General features: G+C 48.6%; 1 protein-coding gene across 26 annotated transcripts in view; it reads right to left on the bottom strand.

Moving 5' to 3' along the window:
* LOC144132256 (uncharacterized) overlaps window positions 1-18,690 on the bottom strand; it is a 317,492-nt gene that overhangs the window by 145,747 nt on the left and 153,055 nt on the right. For all 26 annotated transcript variants that reach the window (XM_077664514.1, XM_077664518.1, XM_077664524.1 and 23 more), the window contains one exon: window positions 18,079-18,232. In XM_077664514.1, coding sequence (XP_077520640.1) covers window positions 18,079-18,232 — 154 coding nt within the window. The remainder of the gene's footprint in view (window positions 1-18,078; window positions 18,233-18,690) is intronic.

Raw genomic sequence — 18,690 nt, 5'->3', positions numbered from 1 at the left:
AGCCACTGAAAACGAATAAGCCAGCTAAAAATTACGAGATGTAAAAGTGCGCAGCTTAAGTTTCACTGCAAAACAAACTGCCAAGAAACCTATTAATTCATACCCAATAACTGACAAGCAAGAACTCCATATGTTAACTCGTTTAAGTGTTGTTCTAACCCATTACAAAACGAGAATATGCACTGATGTATTATTATTTTCTATGTGTATCTTTTTCTCTACTTTTCAAAACTGAATCGAATACATTGTTGCTCTACTGGCAAAATAAATATGGTCTTGAAAGAATTTTTCTGCAAGTTCAGCCAGACTCATAATTATCATCATCATCAGTATGTTATGTTGGGCAAGTTGGAAGTAATTCATATTGTGGACCAGCGCAAAACGGACAACGGACCTAGGAAAGAGAAGACGGCACGGGTGCTGTCCAGCAAATAAATTTTATTGGAAAAAGAACGTGAAATATATAAGGCTAAAAATGTACGAAACCAAAAAACAAACAAAAAACAGAAATACATATAAGATTACACAGCGGATGGAAGACTCTTATCGAAGAAGGCTATCTCATTTCTCTGTAATGCCAAGGATGCTTTTGTCACACACGTGTCAGCGTTCTTAGCGACACAATAAGCTTCGAAGACTTCCCTGCCTACCTGATTGCTGCTGTAGTATTGGATCTCAGTATTATGCAAGTCAGGCAGGCAAGGGTCGTCATTTTGATCTTTGCAATCGCGGCAATGCTGCACTAGGTTGGAAGAAGGGCATTTTTTGATGTCGAGCGAATTCTCGTGCTCTTTCGGCCTGATGTTAATGCACCTTCCCGTCTGGCCATAATAAACCTTTCCGCAAGATAAAGGAACTCTATACACGATGCCTTTTTTGCAGTTCATGAACTTTTCTGCGTGTGACACTGTGCACTGCCGAAAGTCTTTTCTGGACGAGGCTGGCTCCAACTTGCTGTGCACTGCGGCGCACACCTTCCCAATTTTATGTTCGGCGCAGAACACCACCTGCACATTCTGCCGCGCAGCGATCTTCTTCAGACAATGTGAGGCACCCTGCCGGTACGGGCTGCCTTCGACCTTCCTTCATTCCTCTTCCTGCTGCCCCGGAGGATGAGGTGACACCTTTACCTTCAGCTTGCACAACGTTTGTTCTGCTAACCGTGCAGGATTCCTTTCTTGATAGCCTGCTTCACGAAGTCTGGCCACCTGCCCAAGGAAGCCTTCCTCGATCCGGTGGTGACATGACATTTCAAGGGCTGTTGACAGGCATGACACCGCTATCCCATCCTTCACCAGCCTGGAATGTTGCGAACTGAAGGAGAGAAGGGGCTTTCCAGCCTTTGGTGAATACATCCAACAAACATGATGGTTGGCCAGCCTCAACTCAAGGTCTAAAAATCGTAAGCACCCATCCTTTGGCAACTCAAAAGTAATGTTGAGCTCTTGTCCCCTTTCCTTAAATATCTTTAGTACGTCGGGCGCCGTCCTAATGCTGCTCGGCTTTCTGATTAACACAAGGTAGTCATCGATGTACCTGAAAACAGCTGCGGCGAAATCTTCTAAATCCGCTTTCCGAGACCTATCCGCATTCGAGAGAAAGATGTCACTTAGTATAGGTGCAATCCGAGAATCGATGCACATTCCTCACTATTGTACGAAGACCTTGTTATCTCAGGACACAACATTGGAAGAGAGATAAGATGCAAGAAGCTCGAGGGGGGAAGCACTGCACAGAAATGCCGCAAGCATTCCTGAATGTGACTTCATCGTTGGGCTGGGTGATGCACTCTTGGATGCACTTCATAGCGTGCGGCAAGGAATAGAACACGTCCTCGACTTCTACACTAAGCGCTGAACACTGTCCAGGATTCTGATGATTCAAATACTTCACCACTGGCACCGAGCTTGGGACTAGAAATGGGTCCTCGAGCTTCAAAGTTTTCAGGATCTTTTGAGGGTAGCTAGACACTTCGTATTGCCATGTGTTTCGTTCAAAGACCACCGCACGGAACCGAATGTCTGGCTTATGAGTTTGGCAGTGAAAAACAGGTGAATGATGAAGTCGTATTCAGGAATGCATGCGGCATTTCAGTGGAGTGCTTTTTCGAGCTTCTTTTGTCGTATCTCGCTTCCATTGTTGTGTCCTGGGATAACAAGGTCATCTTGGAAAAGTCCAGAATATGCATCAGTTCTCGGATAGCACCTATACTAAGTGACATCTTTCTCTCGAATGCAGATAGGTCTCGGAAAGCGGATTTAGAAGATTTCGCCGCAGCTGTTTTCAGGTACATCGATGACTACCTTGTGTTAATCAGAGAGCCGAGCAGCATTAGGATGGCGGCCAACGTACTAAAGATATTTAAGGAAAGGGGACAAGAGCTCAACATTACTTTTGAGTTGCCAAAGGATGGGTGCTTACGATTTTTAGACCTTGAGTTGAGGTGGCCAACCATTATGTTTGTTGGATGTATTCACCAAAGGCCGGAAAGCCCCTTCTCTCCTTCAGTTCGCAACATTCCAGGCTGGTGAAGGATGGGATAGCGGTGTCATGCCTGTCAACAGCCCTTGAAATGTCATGTCACCACCGGATCGAGGAAGGCTTCCTTGGGCAGGTGGCCAGACTTCGTGAAGCAGGCTATCATGAAAGGAATCCTGCACGGTTAGCAGAACGAACGTTGTGTAAGCTGAAGGTAAAGGTGTCACCTCACCCACTGGGGCAGCAGGAAGAGGAACGAAGGAAGGACAAATGCAACCCGTACCTGCAGGGTGCCTCACATCGTCTGAAGAAGATCGCTGCGCGGCAGAATGTGCAGGTGGTGTTCTGCGCCGAACATAAAATTGGGAAGGTGTGCGCCACAGTGCACAGCAAGTTGGAGCCAGCCTCGTCCAGAAAAGACTTTCGGCAGTGCACAGTGTCACACGCAGAAAAGTTCATGAACTGCAAAAAAGGCATCGTGTATAGAGTTCCTTTATCTTGCGGAAAGGTTTATTATGGCCAGACGGGAAGGTGCATTAACATCAGGCCGAAAGAGCACGAGAATTCGCTCGACATCAAAAAATGCCCTTCTTCCAACCTAGTGCAGCATTGCCGCAATTGCAAAGATCAAAATGACGACCCTTGCCTGCCTGACTTGCATAATACTGAGATCCAATACTACAGCAGCAATCAGGTAGGCAGGGAAGTCTTCGAAGCTTATTGTGTCGCTAAGAACGCTGACACGTGTGTGACAAAAGCATCCTTGGCGTTACAGAGAAATGAGATAGCCTTCCTCGCTAAGAGTCTTCCATCCGCTGTCTAATCTTCGATGTGTTTCTGTTGTTTGTTTGTTTTGTTGGTTTCGTGTGCTTTTAACCTTATAAATTTAACGTGGCTCTTCAAATAAAATTCAGCTGCTAGACAGTGCCTGTGTCATCTCTTTCCTAGGTCTGTTGTCTGTTTTGCGCTGGTCCACAATATCATCATCAGCCTGACAAGACTATGCCCACTACAAGGCAAAGGCCTCTCCCATACCTCTCCAATTAACCCTGTCCTTTGCCAGCTGCGCCCACTGTATGCCTGCAAACTTCTTAATCTCATCCACCCACCTAACCTTCTGCCGCCCCCTGCTACGCTTGCCTTCTCTTGGAATCCACTCCGTTACCCTTAAGGGCCAGCGGTTATCTTCAAACCCAAAAGGAATCACAAGTCAGAATTATCAGACCTGTGCCTTAATATTGCCGCGAATCTTTGCAGTTATTGTTAATTCTTCAAATCTGCCACTGAGCCGCTTTATCACATTGTTTGCGATGCAAGACGCGACCAGATTTATCTCGATTGATCGCATCCAGGGCAGAGGTGATTCTACGTTGTTCCAGAATGTTCTAGTAATTTTGCACGCTTTACCTCGAAAGTTCGCTATCAACTTTAAATTGAGCACGGCCGACAGCGGCAGGCATTCTGTTCCACGACCACCGAGCACGCTTGTTACTACGCCGCCGAGTGACTCAGTCCATTGTGGGCACACGTCAGCCAAAATAAAGAGTTTTGTTTAGACACCATTTTCGAAGCCTTTTTACTCCGGACTGCAGTCACCACTTTGTGACATCTAGTGTCGTGAGGAAAGAAAGGGCTGAACGACTCCTCGAGCCCAGGGTCCAGCTTCTGAACGAGCCCGCCCGCGGTTACGTTGAAGAGATGAAGCGCCTCTTTCGCTGCGCCGTCCCTCGAGATGACCACGGAAAAGGAAGTTTAGTTTTTAACACCTGGCGTAAAAGAACAGGTCTTTGGCAGCCTAAAACAAATGACGAATTAATGCAAGTAGCCTGCACAATCGAGAAGACCCTCGATGTCCGGGCTCGGAAGTACAACCGCCCTTCCTATGTCTGTGCAATCCGTCAGCACACGACGACCACCACCAGCGACAACTTGCGGAAAGTGATCCCCGAAATCGTCCGCGAGGAGCTACGTTGATTACTGCCATCTCTCCACAGCCCCAAGCAGCGACTCTCAAGGATGTGGTACAGGAAGAAGTGCCACAGGCACTTGGCACCCCGGCGGCCACAGAACCCCAGGCCGTGACTTACGCTCCAGCAGTTTGCACTCCTCAGCCCCAATGACAACTCATACATCCTCTCCGACATCAACAACTTGTTCCCGAACGCCGCCTCTCTGCCCCCGCCTGCCCAGAATATGAGCGACGCTCAAGCCTGTGGGGACCTGCCCTGCAGCCCCCTGTTTGCTTTCCCGCAAGGCACCGTGCAGCGGCAGTCTCACCTCGAGGATGAACGCATTCCCTTGTCTGTTACATTAACTGGCAAGAGCGGGCGCCAACATCGCTGCGCGGGAGACTGCCAAAGCCCGCGCGAGGGAAATGGGGCTCTTTGGCTGGGATCATCGGCGCGAGCGGACGTGTCGCTCGCGGCTCCGCTCTTCGCCGGCGGGGCGAGGAAGCGACGGGGAGACAGGCTCCCGTACTCGTCCCGTCCGGCCTTCAGAGTATATATCCCTTGCCCTAGCGTGGGCGAACATTCGCTCGGAACCTTGCTGGTGAGTCGGACGACCTTGATTCATCAGCGTACCTTGTTGCTAGCTGGCGTTATTGTTGCTGTAGCAATAAATGCCTGTTTGTGTCAGCCAAAGGGTCGTTCCTTTGTTCCCCCAGAGCAAGGCCCGCCGTGGTCGGCGTGCGCTCGGTAGCGTACGCGATCACGGGGTGGGGTCCGGGCGGCTTTGAACCGTGTCAGCCGCGATTAAGTGGGTAGAACGTACTTATCTCTCCCCAAGTCAACCCCACAAGCCCCAGGAAATGCGACGCCTGGAGGACTTCCGACAACCGGCCATTGTGCTTCCATTGTGGTGAGGGTGGCCATATTCTTCATCACTGCCCGTACCGACGTATCGGTCTTCGAGGAATTGCCGTTGACGCCCCAGGACCACGCTTCGGCCAACGTCCGCAGGAAATCAATGAGTACCTCCGTTGAGAGGAGTACACGCCGAACCGCCTTCTGCGCTCACTATTTCCGTAAACCTCAAGCTTTGCGTCGCCCCACCGCAGCTACGCAGCCGCGGTACTAGGAAGGTCTCCCAGCCCCCGTAGGGAAAAATAAAAACAGCAACCTCTGGAGGTGAGGCTGCTCACCAACGAAATGCCGAAGATCCTCCATCGACCATGCCCCATGAAGACGCTGCACCCGCGACGCCGCATGAAGAAGCTACACGCCCTGCACCGACGCCGCACAAAATGGCAACCCCGACCACGACGCGAACTGCCTTCAAAACGACACTGCCACTTAGAAAAGCTTCGATGGCACGCCCCACCCACGACTGGCATACGCAATGAAGCCGTGGCCCGATGCCGAGGGCGACGTGCAATGCAAAAGCCAGGACATCAGACTTAGAAGTGACTATCGACAGCCGGAAAGTTACCGCTCTAGTTGACACAAGAGCCGATTACTTAGTGATGAATGGAACATTCGCTGCGCAGCAGAGGAAAGTCATGACCGCTTGGGACGGCCCACAAATTCGCGCTGCAGGGGGCCACTTGATTACACCATCAGGACGATGCACAGCGCGAGTGACTGTCAAAGGACACACCTATCCTGCGACCTTCGCTGCAACATGGCAATGTTCCCGCGAAGTGATCTTGGGCAAGGATTTTCTTAGTGAGCATCAGGCAGTCATTGACCAATGATCCAAGGTGATTAAGCTTTCGACAGACGAGGCCATCCCTTCGATGAGACCTCTGGAAAATCACGTTGCCCTGAGTGTCCTGGAGGAAGAAGTGATTGTGTTGTGTTGGGTTTAATGGCACATAAGCAGCTAAGGCTATCATGCGCCAGACTCAAGGTATATGAACACTTTTCTGTAGGTGGGAGGAAACATGGTTGTGTAGAGGACTTAAATTGCTATTTCGTTCTGGTAGTAATAAGAGAAAGAAGAAATTTTATAAATGGCTAAAAATAAACGCTTTCAAGAAGGTCAGATAACCTCAGTAGCCATCCTTGGCTGGGCAAGGACCCAGAGACTCCCAACCATTCAAATAACCACCTCAGCCCTCTTCTCATGGAATGAGAAAATGGCTGAAATGCATAATATATAAAGCAAAGTTGTGGATCAAAATTTACAGTTTCTGAAGAACACCTGCTTCTTTTAAAAAGCTAAAAACGGAAGATATGTTAACAATGGCATTTTCGCCTAAAAGCAGCGCTGGGTGTAAAGGAATGTATTCATTATAAATTTTCGTAAAGTGCTTATTTCTTAGTTTTTCGAGTTTTGCACAAGAGAATAAAATATGGTTTATTGTTAGTTCGTCTTCACATCTTTCACAACGAGGTTTGTCTTGTTTCGTTAGTAAGAAATTATGTGTAATGTGTGTATGTCCAATGCGGAGACGACATAAAATAACTTCAATAAATCGTTCCTGGTGCCTACAGGTCTTCCATTCAACCACGACAGGTTTTACAAAGTGCAGCTTGCTCGTTGTCCCAAGAAGCCTGCCATTTTTCTCTCAATTTATTCTGGACTAACTTGATGCAGTCCTTATGCGGTATGTTTACTGGTTTTATTTTTGCGTTAAGGGCAAGTGCGGCGCTTGCATCAGCCCTCTCATTTCCACTGGTGCCCACGTGACTGGGAACCAAGCAAAACTTTATTGTATGTCCTTGTGAATCAGCTCGTATTACATTAAGTATTATGTTTCCTATTAAGGGTTCGGTTGCATTTCTGGGGTTTATTGCTGTAATTATGCTGAGGGAGTCACTGTAGATAACACTGTTCTGTATGTTTTTCTTCAATATTTGTTCTACAGCTAGAGCAATGGCGTAGCATTCTGCTGTAAAGATTGAAGCGCACTGAGGCAGCCTGACTACTTTTTCCCATTTCCCTGGAGGAAGAAGTGAGCGTCCCACCCCGTTCAAGCGTTATCGTGACTGTAGGCGCCACGGAAGCCATTAACACTGAAGTCATCATCGAGGAGAACATGCAGTTGCCTCTAGACCGAGGAATCAGTATCGCAAGAGGCATCGAACATTTCTGCAATGGCCAGGCCGAAGTACTGCCGACTAAATTCAGTGAAAAATACCGGCACATTAACAGAGGAACGACGATTGCTTTCTTCGACAAAATATCCGACATACGAGACTCCTTTGCCTTCTCCGACCCACTCGCAGAAGATTCGCCTGACCAAGAGAACTCTCCAACTTTCGACATCAACCCCGCCCTGCCCCGGAACAGACAAGACCAGATCCGCAATCAGTTTCGAAGCTACAGTGAGTGTTTTCCGTCATCGCCGAAGGTCCGACAAACGCCAATTGCCAAGCATAGCATTATAACCGACCAGCACACCCGACCTCTCCGTCAAAGCCCCTACCATGTGTCACCGCGAGAACGACAAGCCATCCGGGACCAAGTGGAAGAAATGCCTCGCGACGACGTCATCCAGCCTTCAAACAGCCCATGGGCGCAACCGGCTGTTCTAGTGAGAAAGACAGTGCATTTCGATTCTGCATTAATTACCGCCGCTTTAATAACATAACAAAGAAGGATGTCTACCCCCTCCCCCGAATCGACAACACAATGGACCGGCTCTGCAACGCCAAGTATTTCTCATCGATGGACCCGGCCATTTGGTCTCTGTTCCGCACCAGCGACGTTTCAGCGAGTAATGGATACAGTTCTGCCAGGCCTGAAGTGGCAAATTTGTTTGGTATATTTAGATGATGTTGTCGTCTTCGCCTCGAACTTTGAAGAGCACCTCAAAAGACTTCGAACAGTACTAGACAACATCAAGTTGCCTGGCCTAACCTTGAAAGCAGAGAAGTGCCACTTTGCTTAAGAGGAGCTGCTGTTTCTAGGCCAAACCGTTAGCAAGGAAGAAGTACGCCCTGGCACGTACAAAACAGCTGCTATTGAATAGTTTCCACCGCCAGCTGATAAGAAGGCAGTGCACAGATTCCTTGGACTGTGTGCATATTACCGACGACTTGTGAAATTTTTACGCGCATTGCAGAGCCCCTGACCCAACTGATGAAGGCAGACGTGCCATTTAAATCGGAAGCGCTGCAAGAAGAAGCCTTCAGAGAACTTCAGCATCGTTTACAGTTCCCACCAATCCTCCCGCATTTTCATGAAAACGCTGATACTGAAGTTCATACCGACACAAGCAGCGTGAACCTAGGCGCCGTCCTCGTTCAAAAAAGCGACGGGCTGGAGAAAGTCATCGCATACGCTAGCCGTTCCCTTTCCAAGGCCCAGGCTAACTATTCGACGACTGAGACGGAGTGTCTTGCCATCATCTCGGCTACGTCGAAATTTCGCCCTTACCTATATGGATCGTTCAAGGTGGTCAGCGATCACCACGCGCTGTGCTGGCTTGCCAGTTTGAAGGACCCCTCTGGCCGACTCGCTCGATGGAGTCTGAGTCTCCAGGAGTTTGATGTCACCGTCGTTTACAGGTCCGGACGCAAGCACTCTGATACCGATTGCCGCCAATGAGCCCCTGTAGATGCGCCGCCACCGGACGATGATGAGGACGCCTTCCTGGGACCCATCAGCCCCAGCTCTTTTGCCCAGCAGCAACGTTCGGACCTCGACCTAAAACGCCTGATCTGAGTACTTGGAAGGCAAAGTTTCTTCAACCCCCGCCTTATTCAAGTGAGGGCCGTGTTCCTTCTCTGTACAGAATGATGTCCTTATGAAGAACTTAGCAGTGAACAAAAACAGCCCACCTCCTTGTTATACCTGCTTGTCTCCGTGAAGAAGTTCTACAGGCTTCACCACGACGAGCCGACAGTTGGACATCTCGGGTTTACTAGCACCCTCCGCAGCATTCAAGACAAGTATTACTGGCCCCGACTGTTTGCAGATGTCGCACATTATGTGAAAACCTGCCGAGATTGTCAGCAACGAAAGACCACTCCCACCCGACCAGCAGGATTTCTGAACCCCAATGAACCCCCCTCAAGGCCCTTTCAGCAGATCGGCATGGACTTGCTTGGCCCTTTCCCAAAGTCAACGTCTAGAAATAAGTGGATCATCATAACGACCGACTACCTGACCTGCTACGCCGAGGCAAAAGCCCTACAGAACGGAACAGCAGCAGAAGTTGCCAAATTTTTCGTGGATTTCATTCTTCTGCGACACGGCGCCCCCGATGTGCTCATCACGGACAGAGGAATAGCATTCACGGCGGAACTAACACAAGCCATGCTGCGTTACACCCAAAGCAGCCATCAGAGGACAATTGCATACCATCTGCAGACCAACGGACTGACCGAGCGCCTGAACAAAACCATTGCCGATATGCTCACCATGTATGTCGATGCCAAACACAAAACCTGGGATGTCCTCCTGCCTCATGTCGTCTTTGCCTACAACACCGCAGTGCAGGAGACCACCCAGACGACGCCTTTTAGGCTCGTCCATGGCAGGGAGGCCACGACCACGCTAGACGCCATGCTGCCAAACGTTACCAAAGAAGAAAACGTCGCCGCGTATCTTCAACGCGCAGAAGCCTGAAGACTTGCCAGATTACGGATCAACGACCAGCAGCGGATCGACGCCACACGCTACAACCTACGAAGATGCAACGCGGAATACAAGCCAGGAGACCAAGTCTGGGTTTGTACGCAGATTCGCCACCATGGATTGAGTGAAAAGCTTTTGCGCTGCTATTTCGGCCCGTACAATGTCCTTCGTCAGCTAGGTGAACTGGATAATGAAGTCATCCCTGACGCAATGACTGCATCCCAGCAACGCCACGTACGACCAGAAGTTGTCCATGTCGTCCGTCTGAAGCCCTATTATGCACACTAAAGGATGGCGCATTTCCACACTCTGTGTTTATTTCCGCACGATCCATTTTCTTTGTTGCTAGTCGCATTATTTGTTTTAATGCATCGGGTCGATGCTTCTCTGAGAAGGGAGTAATGCCGCCAATATTTGCAGTGTTTGTTCATTCTTCAAATCTGCCACCGAGCCACTTTATTGCTTTGTTTGCGATGCAAGACATGACCAGATTTATCTTGATTGATCGCATCCAAGCAGAGCTGATTCTGCGTTGTTCCAGAATGTTCTAGTAACGTTGCACGCTTTATCTCGAAAATTCACTATCAGCTTTAAATTGGCGGGCATTCTGTTCGACGACCGCCGAGCACGCTTGTTTCTACGCCGCTGCCGAGTGATTCAGACCACTGTGGGCGCAAGTCAGCTCAAATAAAGAGTTTTGTTTAGACACCATTTTCGCAGCCTTTCTGCTCTCCAGACTGCAGTCACCACTTAGTGATGATAATATGATGCTAGCAAAATGTGATTCACTTTATGGATAACAAATACACTGGTACACAAGTAAAATGTACATACAAATACATTAGTATATTGGAACCTTTTCTCTCTGCACATGAAGCTATAAGCACAAGCGCAACAGAAAAAAATAGATGGCACTGATTTGTTTATTAAAATGCCAGACACCAACTGGTTGTCTTCTCTGCTGAATGGCACAACAGGCAGTCAAGAAATTTTTTTTAAACACATCGTAATGCGGAACAGCAACCCAAAAGCATGCTATGTGAACACAAAAATGTTTGGTTGTGAAATGAAATATAAATAATAAAAATTGGTTGATAATTGCACCAAATATTTCAAAATATTTTTGAATAAATTCGAGTACTAGTACAGGCAGTCCAGATTAAAGACAAATGCTTTTCCACAAAGCACAGTGATGAAAAGAAACAGATATTGCAAACAAATTTTGCTTTCACTTATCACCATCACAACCTACCATGCAGCGAATAAGGCAGGAGGGATCATGCAGTACTAATATGAAAATAGCGAAGAGGTGCAGCACAGGTGTAGAAGTAGAGCATCCGCCTCGCGTGCAAGAGGACCGAGGTTCGAATCGAATCTTGGTGCCGCGCTCAATTCTCCACTGGGTTTGAAAAAAAACAAGAAAACTCCGCATGTCAATGGAATTGCATAACCAAGCCCAGGGTGCAGCCTGATCTCGCTGACCGGAACCGACAACGCACTCCCTCACCAGAACAGGATTTGGCCACCCTGGCGTAGTACTTGGCCACAACCTTCTATGAACAAACCAATTAACCCTCGGCCCTCAGTCCCCAGCGGCTGCGAAGCAACTGACCGAGGCAGCGATCAGACATGTGACGCAGTAGAGGGTGCTAAGAATACCTGGCTCTGGACAGGCCGCCATTAGAACGTCAACCTGAGAACGTTTAATGCTAGAACCTTATCCAGTGAGGCTAGCCTAGCAGTGCTGTTCGAGGAACTAGCGGGTATTAAATGGGATGTCATAGTGTTTAGTGAGGTTCTGAGGACAGATATATGCATATAGCATATTAATTTTCTCCTGCACCCCTCTGATATGTGCGCAATGCCAGGCATGTCGACAGTCGGCAGGTTCCCATTGATAGGCTGAGGGAGTCCAGCCGCACAGTTCCATTTCCGGAGCTCCGTCACTAGCCAGTGGTGATAGCGGCTATCTGTTGTGCAAATGAGCAGGCCAGCCAAGCCGCGCACTGTTTGCTACGATGACTGCGCCTAGTTGCTGCTCTTTTGTTGTTCAGTTTTCGAAGACGTCTTGTAGCTCCGGCGCCAATGCTTCTTTCCCCATTTCTGTCTGCGTGGCATTTCCGTTCTTCCAGCGCGTTCGGCGCATGCTGTTTGCTGTTTGTGAAGCCTCCTCACACACAAAGAAGCTCCAAAGAAGCCGAAGTGACCCTTGCCATTGTGGTGCTCCCAATGGCGTGCATCAATTATGACAGAACTGCAAGAAATTGCTGCTGTCTCACAAGCAGGTTCCCTCTGTTTAAATATGGGGAGGGCCATTTGCTAATTTGATGCTCAGATAGTTTGGATGCTTTTTCCAGTTCCCTGAAGAGGGCCTTCAGACTCTCAAAAGAGACATTCGGCGTGCTTCAAGGCCTCTGCGCTCGTGAACCTGTTTTTGTGTTTCCTTACACTGTCCGTCGTCCGGTTTTTTTGCGCTTCCAAGTTTACAACATGCCTCTGCACAATTTCAGACTCCTAGAGGAGGGCCGCTCACAAACCCGCCTCATTCATTTAGCCGTTTATTAAGCCTGCGCGAATATTCCGTCAAAGAGTAAAGTATTCTATATTTGATTCAACTCAAATGATTGGTATTCGAAATCTCAAAGCATTAGTCACGAACGAACAACGTTTCTTTAACTATTGCTTTATGTGGTTTTGGTTAACCCATTCGCTTCCGCGGCCGTTTCTGCGAGCTGTTCCACACAACTTTCGGTGCCACGGACTGCCACGTATAGCATCGTAAAGAAACCTCCCCAACTCCGGCTATTGCCTCTCACGTGAGCACATTTTCTTTGGGAATGTTTTCCAGAAGCACTGCACTCCGAGTACCCTGTGAGTGTGGAAGGTCTTGAAGCAGACGGGCATGTGAAGTGCCACTCCACATTGCTCGCACTCCTACCGGCTCTCGCTCTTCTTCCCTTGTGCTTGACAGGCATGACATTGCCTGGATGGATTTTGCTTGATTGCGTTCGGAGGGATTTGGCGAGGGAAGTGAGCCCACTACAGGCTTCTATCTGCATGGGTGAAGCACCAACAGGCAATTTGCCTCGTCACCGGTATCCCGGTAGCACAGTCTCTTCAATCAGCTGTTCCGCCAGGTCGACTTTCCAGTCCGTATAGCTCACTCGCTTTGCTGTAATCTTGGCCGATAGGATATAGCTGTTATAAACAGCGATATCCATGATGTAAAAAAATTTCTTGTATCCTTTTGCGTACCTTCACATTACGGGACAGGAAGCGAGCTGTTGATCTTCTCGATCCACGGTTGTAGTCCTGCACAGGCCACTCTGGCGATTTTTATTGCTGGTGTCAGTAACACTGCCTGTGTTATGACACGTAGAGAGCATATTGGCAGGCTTCTTGTCCTGGTGAGAAGAAGGCCTTGCACTCGCCCTTTTTTAGCTCCTTGGGCATGTTCTTACGGTGCACCCTAACAGTACCCAAAGCGTTTGATCTTGCTTGGTTTATGTGAAGGAAAAGGAGTGGTGAAGAATACCAGTTGTGGCCATCCACGAGACGATTGCCGACAAGGTTGATGACGACGGCCTCGCTTCACAACATTCCAATGGTAGCGGTATTTTGCTCACATTTTCCTGTATAGACAGAGAAGTTCAGGCAGTAGCCACTAGTAGATTCACACAGCTTGTAGAACTTTACACCAAAATGGGCTCGTTCTGAGGGGTTAATTGCACGTATGCGAGACGACCACGAAATTTCATCAAACTCTCGTCCACAGTGAGACCTTCTTCTGCAGAGTAGGCCCTACCTATAGACTTGATGATATAGTCCAGTATAGGTCATAGCTTCCCCAGCTTGTCATCAGTTGCTGCAAGGTTGCTGTCGCAGAGATATAGATATATCGGGAGAGTGCCCAGAAGCGTTGCCTGGGCATTACCGTCACAAAAAATGGTGTGCAGATCACACTTCTTTGTGACCAATATGCCTGGATGCTGCTCTTTCGTACCTGGCTCATTAGCACACACAGCACGAGATAAACTTTCATCTCTCCTCGTGTCGTTTCATGCCATATGTGGTCCAGCTTAGAAGCCTGTTTCTGCCTTGCATAAGCGTTGCTGTGCCTTGCAATCATGACCAAAAAATCGTCTCCAAGGAGAGCATTGAACAAAACCAAAGCACTAGGACTCTCACCTACTTTGAGCTGGATCGCTCGTTTGACTCCAGGACTTCCGGTAAAAGACAGTTTGGAGACATTATCTGAATGGTCTATTTCCTCCCACTGCCAATCTTCATTTCTTGGCTTCTTGGAAGGTGGTGGGGAGGAGAGCGGAGTGCCTTCAGATACACACACACTGCTTTCACAACCACTGCTCTTCTCACCATCACTCTCACCGTCGCCACTTTCTTGGTCCGAGGTAGCTTATGGACCATCACCACAGTCAATTTCATCATCACTTCGGAACGCCAGCTCGAGAATTTCCTCACACGTGAGAGCTTTCTTCCTTTGCGATGCCATGCTCGAGACGCAGCAAACAACTGAACAGAAAAATCGGAGACACCAACTTCTTCTTCTTCTTTTTTTTTTTTTCAAACAACCAAGCTCAAAAATGGTGGAGAACTATGTCCATCTGGTGTTAAAGAAGACAAAACAACCTAACAACATTGCAGAGGGAAGCGCCATCTATCGGGGCCTTTTAAAAACACTTTTTTTCCAGAGGCCAGCGAACCGCCGGTTTATCGCAGTTTGGCCTGGGCCAAAGCGGCCGGCGGATCGCCGGCTTCGGAAGCGAATGGGTTTAAGCACACCTCCGGGATGGCACTCCGATGGGTGCGCATCGAAAGCCCCGACTCTCCTGCCCACAAGCTGGAACCGCTCTGCGCATGCTCGCGACAACAGATGCGGCCACTTATGGTGCATCTACAGTTACGAGTCACAGAGGTTGTGCAAATGGTTTGGTCAAAAAGTGACAGTACCAAACGGTCACAGTTGTCAAAAAGTAACAGCCGCAGGGTGGTTGCATGCCACTCGATTTCCCAACCTTGCAACCGAGTCACAAACCGTTTAACCAGTCCGCAGCATCTCGGAAGCGAACGAAAGCTTCTTCTAAATCCGACCTCTTATTGCCTGTAAAGGCCAAGTCACACTGCGGAAACAGTAGGCGAACCCGTCTGGCAAAACAGTGGTTTTGCCAGGTTGGCGATCCTGTCACAATGAGTCAACACGAACAATGCAGACGCGTGTCGGGCATCAGTATGTGTTGGCCACATGTGCGCCACTTGTTCTGAAACCCTGTCACACCAGAAAAACCAGTTTCATCACGTTCCCTGCCGCTTCTCTGCTCTTGCTCGCGCCCTCCGATCCGTGTGCGATTGCTGCATGTGCACTGTAGCCGAGGAAAGTCGAGACACCTTGCACTGCCGCAGCTACTGGCGGTTTTGCAGACTATCGAACGAACTATAACCGTGTGCGGCTTCTGAGCAGCAGCCTTGCTGCTATACTGCGTCAACGATTCTGACTCAGATAACAAGCCGCCACCACAGAAGAAACCACTCTCCAAATGGATGATGGACTGGTTGCGAAGGGCGCCTGAGAAAGGCACTTTCAGAAACTTGATGCGAGAGAACTGAACATGGGCTGCAATTTTGTGTCCTGTGTCTACTTCTATGCATTTCGTATTTTGCGCCACGCTGTTCCACAATGCATTACCACCTAGGCCGGCTTTCTGCTCTGTAGAAGTATAATAATAAGAGGAATCACATAAGTAGATATCACTAAAAATCACACCATAATCTCAGCAGATTCATTGAGTTTGTTCCACCCTGTCAGAGTACTAAAAAACGTATCATACGCATCATTCTTGCAATGAAATGGGAACCCAGTAAAATTACTGACTGCTATATCGAAGAAAAAAATGCAGCACTGCTTTCTTGCTCATCTCAAGTTCAAAAATGGCAGGACAGGTAACTTGCACTCATCTGTGAAATCCGATCCCAGCATCTCGTGAAACAAAGATTCTTTCATATCACGCTGTTGATAATTTGGGTCTGTTATGTTCCAAAGAAAGTGCCTCTCTTCAATCATCGTGATCAGGTCACTTTCCTGGCGGCACGAGAACGACGGCGGTATCTTCACGCGAGCCACTGGCACACTGTCTGCTGGCTCCTGCACGGGTGGTTCTCGCGTACAACCCCATCAAGAAAATGCTGGAGCTCGCAGCCGAGGCAGTCCCTACAAAAGCCACAAGGCATTCCTTCGGCTCCCTACATAGCCGCATTCATCAGAGGTGTATGCTTGTTTACAGGAATGTGACACGGACAGTAGGAAACGTGCTTCTCAACTGCAGCCGCATCCGTCACCTGACGGATGCCACAGCAGCCTGCCTGTTTGTATGTGCCTGCCTGCAAGATGCCGTACTGCGGTAGACAGCATTGCGACGAAGGAAACGCTGTTTGTTGCACTTTTCAAACGACGTTTCCAAGCACAAGAAAGCACAAAAGCGGTGAATTATCGCAAAGTGCTTCCTTTGGTTGGTGCAGTGTCTCCAGGAAATTCGCCCAGCCAGTGAACAGGGCAAACCGGGTCCACGAACACTGTTTGGTTATTGTTCTGGTTCCCAAAGGCTGCCATACCGAGGCAACACTGCAGCACCCCGTCTTGTTTCTCTGCCGTTCATGTAGTGTGACAAGAAGTTGTGGAACGAGTTGGTTAGGCGACTTGTTGACAGCTCGTTAGCAAACGTGTTTGGTTTATGTCACTGCTGTGTTTCCACAGTGTGACACAAGCTTAAGCAGTGAAGATCGAAAACTCTTGTTCCGCACGAGACCATTCAGAAAAGCAACCCATAGGGGGAGGGGGTTCATTACGTGGGAAAAAAGAAGTTTTGAGAGGTTTTTTTTTTTTTTGCGAGTTGAAATTTCATATCATCCATCAGCACGACTCTGCCCGCTCGACTGACTGCGTGCTCGCCAGCCTGCCTGTCCGTACACCCATCAGCAACAAAAGCGTGCGGTCAGCCACATTGTTCGCTTTGAAAGATCTTTGCAGTATAACAGCATGATCCAACGATTTTGGAATCGCCGACAGTGCCCGTCAATCGCGGTAAGATAAAGCGAGCATACTGAACACTGGAACTGAAAGTCTGGTGTGTGCTTTTTATGCGAGGATAAAAAAACTTGCAGGACAGTTACAGGCGTGTAATGTAATGCTAGCTGTGGTGTGAGAAGGGTTAGCAGTTTATCTCCTGGTCTCAAGCCTGCCAAATCTCTTGGGGGCCTCGAGCTGCTGCTTCCTCGATAGCATTCCATCTCTCTGACGCTCAAGTGCTTGCCTACTTTCTAAGCGTGCAGTGACAAGCCCGGCACACAGGAGCATTCTAAGCAAACCATCGCCGCATTTGTCAAGGGCGAACAGCATGCTGCTGCTCTGCAAAGTTCACCGAGTGCATTACCTCCACAAGTGCTCTCGTCAAAAGATAAACACGCCATGATGTTATTGGCATGCACCATCTTGGTGTGCTGCCAAGGTCTGCGCTGCAGACGGTGTAAAACTGAGGAACACACTAAGAAAAACTAACACTTAAAAAAAAGCCAATTCTCAACGAAAAAAGTGGGCTTGCTATGCGAGTGAGTTCATTACGCAAGTAAATATAAAAATACGACCATCAACCCACTTCTTGGTCAAAAGTCAACAGTTGGCTGCACGTCATTGGTGACTCGAAATACTTCTTTTTTTTTTCACAGAATGTGGCACCCTCTGAAGAGTGCTAACCAGAAAATGGATAAAAAAAATAAATGTCCATACACGGCGCAAGTGTAATCCACTTCCAGGAGGTGAATGCCAAGTGGCAGGTGCATGCTTGACAGCTGTCACTGTGCATGCGCGCTAGAAGCTGGAGGGGAAAAAATAATGGCTTTGAGGAAAGAAACGGTGCACTAGCTGCCTCAGTTGTGAGAGAAGAGATGAAAGCAGCAGTGAAAAAAGTGTAGGGCTCCAGGCAGCTTTCGACCACCAACCACTGCAGGTGGGGCGTGAAATCCCTACCACGTGAAGGGTGTGGCCAGTGTTCAGCCACTCACCTTGCAGACAAAGCGTCCTTTGGTGGTTGCCAGATGGCTCAGTCCAATGCAAATGGGGTGAAAGAAACACAGGCATCTCTTGCACTGCAGCTCAGGCGTCTCCCCTGTTGCACGGGAACACCTTGCGGTGCACGGCTCACGTGACACTGCTGCCCTGCATTGCACCAGCAAAGCATCAGCCGGCTGCAACAAATCCTCAAAACTTTTGTTTTCAGCTCAACGGAAACTGACCAACAGTGCTCATTCTGGGGAGCCCTTTTTGGGTAGCCTAAATCTATGAATGCCCACGTTTTTACCCGCTTTTTTTTACCCAGTTCAGTTGTTTTGGCATCTAGCTGCTCATCCCAAGGTCTCATCTATGCCAGTAGCATTGATGTCCAGGCAAGATATAGAAACACCCATGTGCTCTGTGATGCCAATGCATGGGAAGGTGTTCTAAATTATTCCGTACCCCACTACTACAGTGCAATCCACTTATAATGATACAGCAGAATCTCCATGACAGCAATTCTGCAGGACCCCGTAAAATATTCATATCACAAATTTGTATGATTAAAACAAGCAAAGCTGAATACGAGAATCAAGTACTCTAACCAGAATAATCGGTAATAC

Source organism: Amblyomma americanum, chromosome 5 (assembly GCF_052857255.1).
Source record: "Amblyomma americanum isolate KBUSLIRL-KWMA chromosome 5, ASM5285725v1, whole genome shotgun sequence".
Taxonomy (NCBI): Eukaryota; Metazoa; Arthropoda; class Arachnida; order Ixodida; family Ixodidae; genus Amblyomma; species Amblyomma americanum.
Note: the sequence above shows the minus strand (reverse complement) of the source record. Positions and strands in the feature narration are given on the sequence as shown.